Genomic DNA, 14,023 nt, shown 5'->3' on the forward strand with positions numbered 1-14,023 from the left:
GAATCTCTTTGGGTTTTCTACCATATTTTGAGACAATGTTTCATTGTGGAAACTATTAAAAGCATCTCGCATTGACGACCGCATTAAATTTCGATCTTCCGTGAAACTTAGCCAGTCTTAGGGATTTTGCGTTCTTCTTAATTTGGCAAGCTTTTTTCGTTGCTTCTGCAACAGTGTTCTGACGTGTTTTGTGTACCACGGTGGACCAGTCCAGTGTCTTATTAAGTTATGCGGTAGGAATCTCTCTATTGCTGCCGATACTGTATGTTTGAATCTGAGTCTTGGAAGGAATGGAGACTCACTCTCAGGAAGGCATCAAGCGAATTTTTATCTGCTGTTTTAAGTAGATTTAGCGTTTATTTTTAGTGGTTTTGGTTGATATGGTTTCGAGGCTCGCTACAGTGAACATAACGCTGTCCTCAGTCCAGACAAATGTTTGAGCGGCACAGTACTTTACTACAGGTGCGTGGTTCTGCCGTAGTGTTCATCCTACATGTGCGCTGAATTACTCTCATGGGCTGCGGACCGAGGTAACATTTTTGTTTTTTCACGAATACGCGTCGCTGCTAGAGGTGAAAGGTGCGGTAAGCGACAGTAAAAGTTTGAGGGGTGTCGCAATTGGTCAGGCTGCGCACGTCTTGCACTGTGGCTCTCGTCTGTGACACACGCAACACGTCGTGTAGGGCGCAGCGTGCTCTGGTAGCCGGTCTCGTCCTCAGATACGTATTTCTGCGACTGCTAAGTGTGTGTCTCGTGCATCGCGTGCAGTTCCTGCGATCGAATACTAGCTGAGTTTTTGAGCGTCGGTTTTAATTCGCCACCTCCTCTACCCAGCGTTCGTCTTCATTGATACGTTCGTCCTTTTGTTTACGCAGCTCATCCACGGTCAGCACACGGCACGAGGTAGTTGTTCGACTGGCCTACGAGACCGGGCTTCCCTTCTTTCTTGTCCACTCTTCAGTTCTACAGCACAGGAGAGGCGGCTGCACGCGCTGCTGCATCTGCCTCTGTGAAAAAATGGTTCGGAGAGGGCTCCATTCACATGTCTCCTAGATAGTGAGTTGTCCAGGAGGACTGTGCTAAGACATCTGGGTGTAACTAGAGACAGTTGTAGAGGGTACAGAATTGAATGGGAAGACGGGGATTAGAGTACGATACGTCCAATGAACAATTATTGGCCAGAACGACCGACTGCTGCCGGCGCGCACCGCGTGGTGACGCCTTCGAGTACGGTGGCTGCCTCTCTCTGAGCTAATGGCACTTACTGCTGACAAGCATGGCCCCGTAACTTGGAACGCTCGATATAAACGGATAACACACTTCTCGAGGCAACGTGCCGACGCTCGGCAACGCGTGCCGTGGACTGCAGGCCGGGCTGGGGAGGGGAGGGTGCGAGGCGGGAGGGGGCGTTTAAGGGCCTCGTTTTTCCTCCAATAACTCGAAAACCGGGGATGCTAGCTAAAGTTTCCCCCTAAAAATGTCCCATCGTAATAGGACTAATAGTTCAGGCGTTGCAGAGGATGAAACTTCCTGGCAGATTAAAACTGTGTACCTTACCGATACCTGAACTCGGGACCTTTGCCTTTCGCCGGCAAGTGCTCTACCGGCTGTGAGGGCGGGTCGTGAGTCGTGCTCGGGTAGCTCAGATAGTAGAGCACTTGCCCGCGAAAGGCAAAGGTCCCGAGTTCGGGTCTCGGTCCGGCACACAGTTTTAACCTGCCAGGAAGTTTTATATTAGCCCAAACTCCGATGCAGAGTAAAAATTTCATTCTGGAAGTAAAAGTCCTGTTTCAGTGCTATACAATTACTCTTCAATGTTAAATGAAGTAAGTTAAGAACAAATACTAACGTTTGTGCCACGCCTAAGAGCAGTAGAACGCAGTGAAAGATAAATTGTGTTCCAGGGGTGTAGCCGGGTGGAAGGGGCGTAGAAGCGCGAGGGAAGTTAGGCGGGTGAACTGTGTCGGAGCACTCCCCTCCTCAACAGGTCTGCAAACTGAAGAGCACCAGCCGATTCCACACTAGGTCTACCCCACTACGTCACAAGAAGCAACTGAAGGCTTGTCTCAACGAACTTTCCTTCTGCAGCTCGCCCTACGAATGATGCACGCCCGTTGTGTTAACACGACACGGCACTCTGAAATGACTTACTAATGGTGCTGGAGCAAGAAAAGTACATGGGCGGATCCTACGTAAATCTGTGCACACTGTGAGAGGGGAAACAGACGGTAGGTGTAGCATTCTTCCGGTGAAGGCGACTGTGCACACCGCGAGGGCTACTCGCTTTTCATTTTGCAGACACGCTACATCTCCCCAGTATTTCCTGTCCAGTGCACCTATACGAGTAGAGTACGTATTTATAAATTGTAATTGTTTTTTCTTTATTGAGTATGTATTGGCAGTTGATCTTTCACGTAAAATACGTTCCTATAAACGATGGCTGGGAAGTGTTTAACTGTGCTGTGATGGGGCACTTACGTAGTTTTGGTGTGAAAGGGACTGTATCGGTAATTGTGATCCCATGCTGCTGCCTATCGTTGACAGGGTACCGTAAACTCGTGTAATTGTCTTGCAGTCATTTGGTGCTGAATTAATGAGTGACCAGAAAGCTACTGCTCTTCTCTTGTGTTACTGGTAGACTACATAAATCTTTTCTATTCAGATATTGGTGGGACTTGTAAGGTGGGCTGCATTGGGCGCTCCGTCCAGGACACAGTAAGCGTTCCACGTTGGGTGCCAATACTATGTCTAATGCAGTGAGACTGCTTATATTCAGATCTACAGTAGTAATCTGCTGTAATGCAGTGCTTGACTTGTGCTGAAATATATCAAATGTCGTAACACATACGTGACAAACTTCTGTTGCGGAGGGAGAAAACTTAAGCCTCCGAGCCTCTTCATACGTCGTGACAGAGCCGGAGACGTCTCATGCTCTGACAAGTATTCCGGACAGTGAAAGTGGAGACAATGAAGTCAGCACTGTCAGTAATCGGTCGTACTGGGCTTTCCCAAAAACAACCTCTGCAAACCATACGTCGAGTTTGCGGACGACCTGGCGATACTTACAGAGGACGAAGAGATTGCCCTCTAACAGGTCGAGATACTAAAAAATGTGCTGAAAAAGGAGTGATACAAATCTTATGTTCAAAGAACAGAAATCGCGAGTCTGAAAACAAAATAAGGTGAAATCAGCAGGGTCTCGTACTTTAAATACCTCGGAGATTTCATCGAAGTGGATGCTCAGTCTCACAGCAAAATCGCCTCCAAAAAGTAAGGGTCGGTCCTAAACTTCTCCAACAAAAAATACGTGTCAAGACAGACAAAAATTTGGCACTTCAACCCAGTCACGAAAGCAACACTCCTCTACGAGAGCGAAAACCTGACACTTAACAGAAAACACGAACTTGCGGACTGGAAGAAATCAAAAAAATAAGTGAGAAGATCATTAGCAAAATTTTAGGAGCAAGACACACCCCAGATCGTTGCAGCCTACAGTTAATCAAAACAACAGAAAAGTCTTCAAACATCGAAACTGACATTAGGAAAACGCGACTTAAATTCTTTTTGATCACCTCAACAGACTACCAGAAAAGCGAATGACAAAAATAGACTACGGAACATCAGTTAGGAACTCAAAACCTTGGCTGGACGAAATTGGAAAGGACCTCTAAAACGCAAACATATGACAAAGCGACATTTTACACAGATACATACACCTTTAGACACAAACAAACAAAAAGCAAGCAAAACAAAAACGGTAGAGACCGAAGTGATGGCCTTGCACGGCGCTCAGCCTTGTGGCCACTGCTTCCTGCTCAGGCGGCTCGCAAGGCTGCGCTGCGCTGCAAGGTCGCACCGCAAACCGCTACTGACTGACACTGGTAGTGGTAGTGGTAACGGCCCTGCCCTGGCTACACGGAGCTACCAACAGGCACACGGTCGGGTGGAAGAGAATTTTGGTTTCAGGATGGAAACTGGTGAGGTGCGGCAAGGCCTGTGGAGGACGGCCGGTGCGGGCAGCGGCTGACAGTCGCCCCTGGACGCGGGTGAATGCAACGAGCTACCGGCCAGAGGTCCGCTGCAAACGTAACAACGTTACGTAATTCGGACTAACCATCCGGCGCGACCTAAGGTGGCGGGAGCGCATAAAAATACTTGTACGAGGAGGAGATGGCAAAACTCTCGAGGAAATGTAGTTCACCCACGAAACTATTGTGGGGCTGGTATCGGGCTGTAACACTAGAAGAGACAGAGCGGACTGAGCGAAGAGCAACGTGTTTCGTCACGAAGAAAAAGAAAGAACACTAGAGTTTCGACAACGAGGTCACTGGAGACGGATGACACGCTCTGTTCAGCTAAGGACGGCAGACGCTACAAAAGAGGCGCCGTGCGTCAGAGAAGAGGCGGTTACTGCTGAGATTCCGACAGCGGGGAGCATCTTACCTCTTCCCAGATGCCTCTCGCGAAAGGACCACGACGCCGAGATAAGATGACACGGAGCTACGCCGACAGTCATTCTTCCCGCGAGGCATTCGCGAATGGAGAAAGGGCGGGGGTAGCAGAAGTAGTGACCTCCACACACCTTAAGGTGGCTGCCGGCTTACAGGGATAAGTGAAAACACTCAATAGAAGCCGAACCGAGCAAAAATCGGGGTAGCGTGTGCGTTTGGCGTTTCTGGGAGTGCAAGCTGTCTAGCCTTTCACAATGCGAGGTCAGGTCGGAAGTTGACGCCGAATTGGCGAGAGATTGCGTCTGAAGTACACCAGATCAGAGAGCTGCAACATAAACAATGGCGGTAACAAAAGTTGGACGCTGTCGAGAACGGTGTGAAGGCAGGGTTGCAGTTTATCACAGCTCTCTGTTGTCGGGCGTGTGCGAGAAAACTTCCGAAGGGAAGTGGCAGCGATAGGCTAGCTGATATACACCTCCTGGATGGATGTAAGACACTTACGGAAAGGAACGTAGGACTTACTTAAGCACGCAGTGCGACTTTAGGACGAACGAAGCAAAGCCGAAGATGGTGGAGAGTAGCAGAGTGGCGAACAGAGACTCGTTTAATATCGAGGCTGGGACAACTGAAGTGAAAGGAGTCTCCAGCCCAGGAAATGAGGCCACTCGGGGTCGCCGAAGCGAGGAAGTAGACTGAGACAGTCGAAGAAACACTCCTTCGACAGACCGGCACTGACAGTAGCACACATCGATGCGCGAATCAGGCAGTTGCCGAGAGCGCAGCGCTGTACTGAAGTGAAACGCAGGTCTTCGGGAGAAGAATAACACACATTACTTCCCGATTATGGGCTACACTTGTAACATGGGTCAGGTAGCACAAGCGTTTGACAGCAGCTGAGATGAGCTTATTCGGAAATAAATATGGATGGACAAACGCGTGACGCTGTCGCCGACTCGCCGCCGGTCGCGGCACGGCACAGCCTGCCGGCCACCCTCTGCCCACGGCCAGCCGGTCGCCGCCAGCGGCCGCCGCCTGCGCGCACACCTAAACAGATCTCGTGAACCACACTCCACTCCACGACACCGGCTGAAAAGCTAGCTACAGCCTTACAAAACACGTTTCTCGAGGACCGCGTGCGTGCGAGAAACCCCCCGTCCTGTTCCTCGTCACACGATCTGACGTCCCCTGCGTGCTGTGGCCACCTTCACAGCGAATCGGAGCGCCTGCTCGGTGGAGAGCGGCAGGCAGAACTGCCTCTACCCGCCTCTCGCTGGGTACGCCCCAGAAGTTACCACAGTCGTCTAACGAGCTACTTCACAGTCACCAAACGGGAACTTCAGAGACATAGTGGGAGAAGAATTTTAATAGCCGACAATGCGAAACAAAATTACGTAAAACTGCGCTGCCGTTCAAGTCCGCATTCTCGACAGCTCCCTATGCCCGTCCATCTCGTGAAAGCCTCTACTGCTCGAGCCTATACTGCGTAGTGTATTCCTGCTGTGGCCTCCCTCTCCCCACTTGCCAGCAACTACTTCCTGGTAGCTGGCAAGTCTCCTCTTCACTTAGTTAAGTTTACCCATAGAACTCGTTTCTTTTCGATCGATTTAGCAACGTTTCATTCGCTATCCAAATAACCTTCAGCGTTCTTCTGTAACAATGCGTTTCATAAGCTTCTACTTCTCGTCTCTACTATTTATCGCCCACCTACCACTATCTTCTGACACAATAAACCGAAAAACGGCATTTCACGAAAATGTCCTACCATTTAAATTTATATTAAACGTTAATAAATTTCTCTCCGTTTCTTTTCTTTTTTATCTGTCTTTGCAAACAACGAGAAACAAATGATGTAAAATTGAGCTGTCTCCATCACTCCGACTAGTGGTGTTTACCTAGTACAGTGACGGGGCGATGACGTAACCGACGGACGTGGGTGTTGTCTGACACAGATCGCGCGCGTAACATCACTCAGCACGATGCCCGTCGCCGATGACGTCACGTTAGTGGGCAAACGTGAGCGACGGCCGAGTCTGAGAACGCGGGTCGCGCATCAGAAACAAGGTGGGCGCCTAAACGTTAGCGACACCTGGGCGAGGGACTATTGCTCAGGCCGACAAATCTCGCTACTTCGAAAGAAAAATACACGGAGTAGGAAGGTGCAGGATACGCAGCGATAGCGGGCACTGCACGAGGCAGGAGGGCTTCCTCTAAAGAAGGTAACAACTGCAAACTTCCAAAAATGTACGGCTACAGACGAGAGAACGGTTTTTAAAAGGACTGTTCTGTATCTCAAACACAGCACGTGGACAATAGAAAAGGCACAAGTCGTCCCATCATACGATTTTTAAAAATAGGGTGTCACGCGAGACAGTCGAAGATCAGACGTTGTTCAATTCAGGAGAGAAGAAATCAACGCAACGAGAAAAAAAGTCTAAAAATGAACCGAAAGAGCTGAGCGGAGGCAATGGCTGGACACACATTACGACACGAATCGTCGCTCAAAAACCGTAGTCGAAGGAAGGAGAGAGGAAGACCTGCAGGGGAAGTACCTGGTCGCCGGCGAGGCAAATGGACGCTCGTATCAAACCTACTTCACGGATGATAACCAAAACGACATCAACGACTACAAAGTACTTGGCGTCTAATTTTATACTTTCGACAGTCCTCTGGATAGATTTCCAGAGTGGATCGTCAACGACTAAATTTTTTACCTGTCGTTGTAACAACTATCTGGCGAATGGTCCAGTCCAACATGTCGAAACCTGCCCTGAAGTATTTTATACAGCAAGAATACACAGATTGAAACACAATGTCAAAATTTTACAATGCTAGTAGTTTTTAAAGAATGTTAAAAATAGCCAAATTCGCATCCCTCCAGGCGACTGGACAACGGTACACCCGTGCCGTGCCGTAGCTGTAGCAGATAGCGCTTGCGCAACACGGCAGGCACATATCCTTCGTTGACGGCACGTCGGTAAACAGACAGCACAACGCCATCGTAATTTGTAAAGTGAATTTCGGTTTCCGTTGATACTTTCCCGACACAATAAATTTTTCACTGTCAGTATTCGCTCTAATGTGCAACGCATTTAATTTGCAGTATCGCTAACTCTTAACTATGGAGATAAAACTGAATGAACTTTGTTTGTGATTTCTTCGTTCATGCTTGCTAATAGCCTCTATGTTTCTGCCGGTTCCAGAGTTTCAGAGAAATATGGAATCGAATGAAATATGAAGAACGTGACGTGCAATCCAAAACACTTCACCTCAATACCTGCCTGTGTATTGTTTATACTTTAATTTCTTTGACATTCATTCGATGTCAACATTTCGTTAGAAACTGTGGAAACATTAGAAGTAACGGGAAACAACTCTGACGATTCTGTGAACAATGATGTGCTAATCGAAGTACAAAACAAAAATGGAGTATCTGCCACATCCAAGAAAAGCATTTACAGAACAGATTACAGTCCTTATAATTAAAATTTCCCAGAGACATTTAAGTCTCATCTTTATTTACGATATTGATGGAAGCTGAAGAAATGAATTAAAATTTGTGCTACGGCCGGAATCGAACGCGGGTCTTCTTTCTTAGTATGCAGAAATGCTAACCATTACATAAGTGACAATGTAGGGGGGAAAATAAGTTGGAAATATGAATTTGAGTTGGGGGGGGGGGTGTCATTCGATTTGGGTAGCTCGTACAGCAATGTCTACCATAGCGCTGCGGTCAGCATTTTTACCTCGTAAGTAAGGAGACCTAGGTTGAAGTCCCCGGCGGTGGCAGAAATTTTTTAATTCATTTCTTCAGCATCCATCATTGTCGTAGTTTTCAGTTTCGTTACACGAAGCAGAGAGAAGCATAGGCAGTGTGCAAAGCCAGTTTTGTATCGTAAAATGTGAACAAGAATTGTATTAATGGAAGAAAGATTTACACGAAGTGCGAAATATGCATCAAAATTAAACTCACGGAAATGTGAAAGACACACTACAGGAAACGTTTAGAACTGCTCGTGAAAGTCAGTGCACTGAAGTATCTACGAGACTGGACATTCTACAATCCAAGATATACGACGATTACCAGTTTCCAGGCTTTTTCGACCTCATTACAAAGATTCAGGTAATTATACGGAAAAGGAACTCGAAAAATTACGAAGCGTACCTAAAGAAAACCTGTAGAGGCGATGTCATTACTGTACAGAGATTCTTAGCTAACGTGAAGAGGAAGCTTCTCATTATTCTGTAAAATGTTGTGTATAAAGCGAATCAGTCAGAACTGTGTGCAAAACGCACGTTATCATTTCCAGCGACAAAAAGGACATAGTCGCAGAAAGCTATGACACACTCTTATACCACAGTGCCGGTGGTAAGTATCCGCCTGTCTTGAGGAGCAACAGTCCCAATTAAGATTAAAAAGATCTGTGCAAACTGCAAAGAATAATTTTCAGCGGTACAAATGCACAACAATGGTCACAACCATTTCTTACAGCTTTCCAGTTCTGTATCAATAAAACTACTAATTACTGAGAAGTGCCCGATCGAATTAACATTTTGTCACATGTGCCTGGTGTAAAAACGAATCGTCATCTAAAAGACACTTCACATTTTTGTGACGATTACAGGGAATAAACAAGAAAATATTAGATTGTCAGCAAAATGTACATTATTCAAAAATTATCATAAGAACTGTGCTACAGAATTGTTATAGAATATTTAATGTCAACAAATTAAAGTCCCAATTGATGAAAGACATCCGTAACATAACTTTAAAAAATGCCTTGATTGTCTTTCCACTGCGAGTCACTTCTGTTATAATTACATCTGCAACAGTTTCGCTGTTCCAGAATGAGATTTTCCTCTGCAGCGGAGTGTGCGCTGATATGAAACTTCCTGGCAGATTAAAACTGTGTGCCCGACCGAGACTCGAACTCGGGACCTTTGCCTTTCACGGGCAAGTGCTCTACCAACTGAGCAACCGAAGCACGACTCACGCCCGGTACTCACAGCTTTACTTCTGCCAGTACCTCGTCTCCCACCTTCCAAACTTTACAGAAGCTCTCCTGCGAACCTTGCAGAACTAGCACTCCTGAAAGAAAGGATATTGCGTAGACATGGCTTATCCACAGCCTGGGGGATGCTTCCAGAATGAGATTTTCACTCTGCAGCGGAGTGTACGCTGATATGAAACTTCCTGGCAGATTAAAACTGTGTGCCCGACCGAGACTCGAACTCGGGACCTTTGCCTTTCGCGGGCAAGTGCTCTACCAACTGAGCTATCGAAGCACGACTCCCGCCCGGTACTCACAGCTTTACTTCTGCCAGTACCTCGTCTCCCACCTTCCAAACTTTACAGAAGCTCTCCTGCGAACCTTACAGAACTAGCACTCCTGGAAGAAAGGATATTGCGGAGACATGGCTTAGCCACAGCCTGGGGGATGTTTCCAGAATATCCTTTCTTTCAGGAGTGCTAGTTCTGCAAGGTTCGCAGGAGAGCTTCTGTAAAGTTTGGAAGGTAGGAGACGAGGTACTGGCAGAAGTAAAGCTGTGAGTACCGGGCGTGAGTCGTGCTTCGGTAGCTCAGTTGGTAGAGCACTTGCCCGCGAAAGGCAAAGGTCCCGAGTTCGAGTCTCGGTCGGGCACACAGTTTTAATCTGCCAGGAAGTTTCAGTTTCGCTGTTATTAAGAAAACATGATTTGGGGCAGTTTAAGTGATTAAAATTCGTGTGTGTGCACTTCGGATTTCGCGTTACGTTTGCTTGTCACGGATGCATCTGCTTAATTCGCCGACTCGAGCAACAGGCAGAAAGTGCTGTACGAACCGCTGTTGTAAGCGGTTCATCGTGCGGCAAAAATGAGTAACTTCAACATTTAAAAAAAAACTTGCGGTGCACCTTGGCAACTAAAATTTTTTGATAGTGCATTTCTTTCGGTGCATTCTTCGTGTATGAAAAATTTAATGGCAGGTTTCCACATGCCTGGACTATTCCCCTGTATAAAGTTGCCTGAGGGGCATAGTCACCTCGCCGCCCACCCTTACACAACCTGAGATAGGTGCTCATTGCCCAGGGAGGCGATTGGGAGAAAACCGTCAGGGGAAGAGTCCCGATTTTATCTTGTCACACACGATCGACACCGAAGCGAAGTTGCATTTTTCTTTACTGTGTTGGCTTTTGGGTGCTGTGGTTTGCGTCACCGCCTCGGCGTGCGACCGCTGGGAAATCAAGCGCGGCCGTGTTTCTGCGTGGGGCGGGGCCTTTGAGCGGCCGCCACCGGCTGGCTGCATCGCGCGCTCACCTCCTGCTGCCCGCTCTGCGACGCTTGCTGCCGCGGCTGCTGCCCGTACTCACCTGCAACAAAAGAAAACAGACCACGTGTAGCCGCCGCACAGGCACAGACAGTGAAGCTCAGCACGTACAGCGCTGCAACTGGGCAACCGGTAGAGCGAGAAACGACACGTAACGTGTTACGCGAGCCAACCACGAGCCGCATTCTTCCGACGGCGAGACGCCATATCCCAGTGTCCGGGTGGAGCGGACAGAAGTAGTTATCTAGGGCCGGTACGAACACAGGTAAACATTGGGCAGCAGGATACACGGCCAGTTCAATGACACATAACGAAATGCATATCACTGGGTCTCTAGCTCAAATGGCTCTCAGCACTACGGGACTTAACTGCTGAGGGCAGCGTGGAGGGTAAAAATCGTAGAGGGAAATGAAGAGATGAATACACTAAGCAGATTCGGAAGGTTGTAGGTTCCAGTAGTTAGTTGGCGATGAAGAACGTTGCACAGGATAGAGTAGCATCGAGAGCTGCATCAAACAAGTCTCTGGACTGAAGACCACAACAAGAACACTGAGCGAACATTATGAATTATCTCGAAGAAAACGGTCTATTGACACACAGTCTACATGGGTTTATCCTCCCGAATGCGAGTCCAGTTTGCTAACCACTGCGCCACCTCGCTCGGTTAGGATGTAGGTGTTGATTCTTCCCGCGCGCTATACGAGATTGGAATAACAGACAATTGTGTAGGTGTTCCGATGAACCCTCTGCCAGGCACTTACATATCATTTGCACAGTATCAATATAGAAGTAGATGTAGATACGTGCATGTATTTCGGACACCTTCAAAAATAGTCGAAACTATGTAGCTGAAGGTACGGTAACCATCGTTTCGTGCACCCCTTACCCTGTCAGTGAACTTGAGATAAAATCGTTATCTGTCACTGAACCAGCCGTGCTACCCTACCGGCGGAGCAGGAGGGGCTGTGCAGGCACGGGCACGGGGTGTTGTCTGTCATCTGGGCCGCGCGGTCTGTCCGACGACTGCACTTCGGCACTCCGCTTGGGGCCGCGTGTCCGAGAAGAACTTCCTGTCCTGGCGGCTCCGCAGGACGCGACTGTTCCTGCTGCGGAAGTCCGCGTCGCTAAAGAGCAGCCTCACAACTACCTCACTTCCGTCCAGTGGACTTGGCAACACCGTGTGAGGTTCGCAAAACGTTCCTTTCTATTGCCTTTCCCAGTGCATCGAAATCTGCTTATGCACTTCACGGATATTAAAAATCTAAAAAAAATTGTTCAAATGGCTCTGAGCACTATGGGAGTTAACATCCGAGGGCACCAGTCCCCTAGAACTAAGAAGTACTTTAACCTAGCTAACCTAAGGACATCACACACATCCGTGCCCTCGGTAGGATTCGAATCTGCGACCGTAGCGGTCGCGCGGTTCCAGACTGAAGCGCGTAGAACCGCTCGGCCACACCGGCCGGCAGAACTCTAAAAATGCCGGCACAATCTTCCCTGCTCGAAGCTCCGGTCGCGGGTATGTTGAGTGCGAGTTGGAGAGGCCTGGACGTGTCTGTACCGACTGCTTATTACACCGGCGTAAATTTGTGATTTTCTGTAATTAAGACACACTGTGTTTTTCACCTTCACTTACTTTGGTTTAAGTTACCGCATTTATTGCTGTGAGTGGCTTTTACGCTTGCGAAGTTAACTTGTTAATCTCGGTAGAAAAGCGTTCCTGCCAATTTCTTGATGTTAACGATACTTTAACGGTGGATGACAACTGCCTGCATCTATTCAAATCTTGTTTATCCTCCGTCCCGCGTGGCGGCCTTTTGCTACCATTGCGTCCTTGGGCGTTGTTTTGAAAGTAAACCGCGGTTACCGGGCGAATCTTCTTATCTCCGTGTTGAGATTTTGGTGTGTGTTCAGTAATACGGCCCGACTGTTTTTATGCTGTTAATACTGGAGGGCTCGGTGTCTGCCAGTTGACTGATGTGTTGGTATGCAATTACGCTCATAGCCATGTTTGTGTTCAGTTCCATGACTGAGGGTTAAAGGTGGTTAATGACTTGATAATTTTATGAACTTGAAGATCCTTTTCCTTCGCAGGTAATACCAGGAGTTACCAGCGCCACGGCCAGAACTGTCTCGGTTATCGGGGAGGTTTCTCTACATCCGCCTTACGCACAGTGCAGCCGCTTGTATTCCGAGGTCGCGGGTCGCGGGCTGCCCTGCCTCTCGATCGACAGCACCCGCGCGGCCGAAAAAATTGCTTCATGCAACACTGTACCTCTATTAGTTTTTTTTAATTATATATTTTTGGAAATGTGTGTGTCCTTTTGGGAAACTGATTGTAAATTTTAAGGTGGTTGTTTTAGTACGTTTTCATTCCTTTGGTCAGTAGTGTTGTGGAACACTCTGTGATACCGAGCAACTGTAAATCAGTAAACAGCCTGTCAGAAAATACGACAAGGTGAATTGCCAACTTGATTGTGACACAAATTCTTCTTGTTGTAGCTGTCGGTTTCAAACATAGATACTTCATCAAATTTTTTCACGCACTTGTGTGACGTAAAATTGTACTAAAAATTTTCTGTGTCTTAATAATTACCTCATTACAGGAATTCTCGACGAAGTGTAACAAATATCTTTGGCTCTGTGATGTGGGTTGTCGAAAGCATTTGCTTGCATAACTGTGATAGTTAAGTGCAAAGCTCAAATACATATGTTTTCACAACGTATACAACATTTTGGGTTTCCTATGTTTTTAACAGTGTAATGTGGGTCTGTGTGACAGTGTATTAAAGTGTTACTCGAATGCAAAGTATGCAATGCAGCACATGTTCGGGAATGTGCACATCTATGAAACTGAATCACCTTCGACACTTTTTGTTATTGTTCTTAACGCGTTTTTAATTAACTGCCGAAAACTTGCAAGTAATATTTATTCATAGGTTTGATTGTCTTATAAGCATACGTTGTTCAGTAAATATTTTGGTCACGAGAAGATGTTCAGCCCTTAATCTCCCTCCCACACAACCGACTGATGACGTCGCCGTTTAGTCCCGTTAACCCCCCCCCCCCCCCACAATCAATCAGTCCCAGACAACGCTACGCAGTAGCTGTGTACCATTTGGAATGCTTGTAGAAAGGAACATACTTCGCGAGTGACTGTTTCCTTTAGTATCAGAAAGAAGGCATTACGCGACAGCAAAGTTTCTGACGAATAATTCGATTGGTGAGGCGGGGAATCCGAGCTGTGAGGAACGCTGCCGGCTGCAGG

General features: G+C 47.5%; 1 protein-coding gene and 1 non-coding gene across 7 annotated transcripts in view; both read right to left on the reverse strand.

The window, feature by feature from the left end:
* The window catches only part of LOC126237526 (caskin-2), a 445,207-nt gene that overhangs the window by 160,491 nt on the left and 270,693 nt on the right, over positions 1 to 14,023 (reverse strand). The window contains exon 1 of one of the 6 annotated variants that reach the window (XM_049947705.1): positions 10,611 to 10,674. The exons of the other annotated variants lie outside the window; for them this stretch is intronic. Within the exon in view, the coding sequence (XP_049803662.1) occupies position 10,611 (1 nt within the window). The 5' untranslated portion in view covers positions 10,612 to 10,674. Of the gene's footprint in view, positions 1 to 10,610; positions 10,675 to 14,023 lie in introns of those variants that run through there. 6 annotated transcript variants of the gene reach the window in all.
* Positions 9,661 to 9,735, reverse strand: Trnas-cga (transfer RNA serine (anticodon CGA)). The gene has a single exon. It is a non-coding gene; the product is annotated as a tRNA-Ser (tRNA).

Source organism: Schistocerca nitens, chromosome 2 (genome assembly GCF_023898315.1).
Source record: "Schistocerca nitens isolate TAMUIC-IGC-003100 chromosome 2, iqSchNite1.1, whole genome shotgun sequence".
Lineage (NCBI taxonomy): Eukaryota > Metazoa > Arthropoda > Insecta > Orthoptera > Acrididae > Schistocerca > Schistocerca nitens.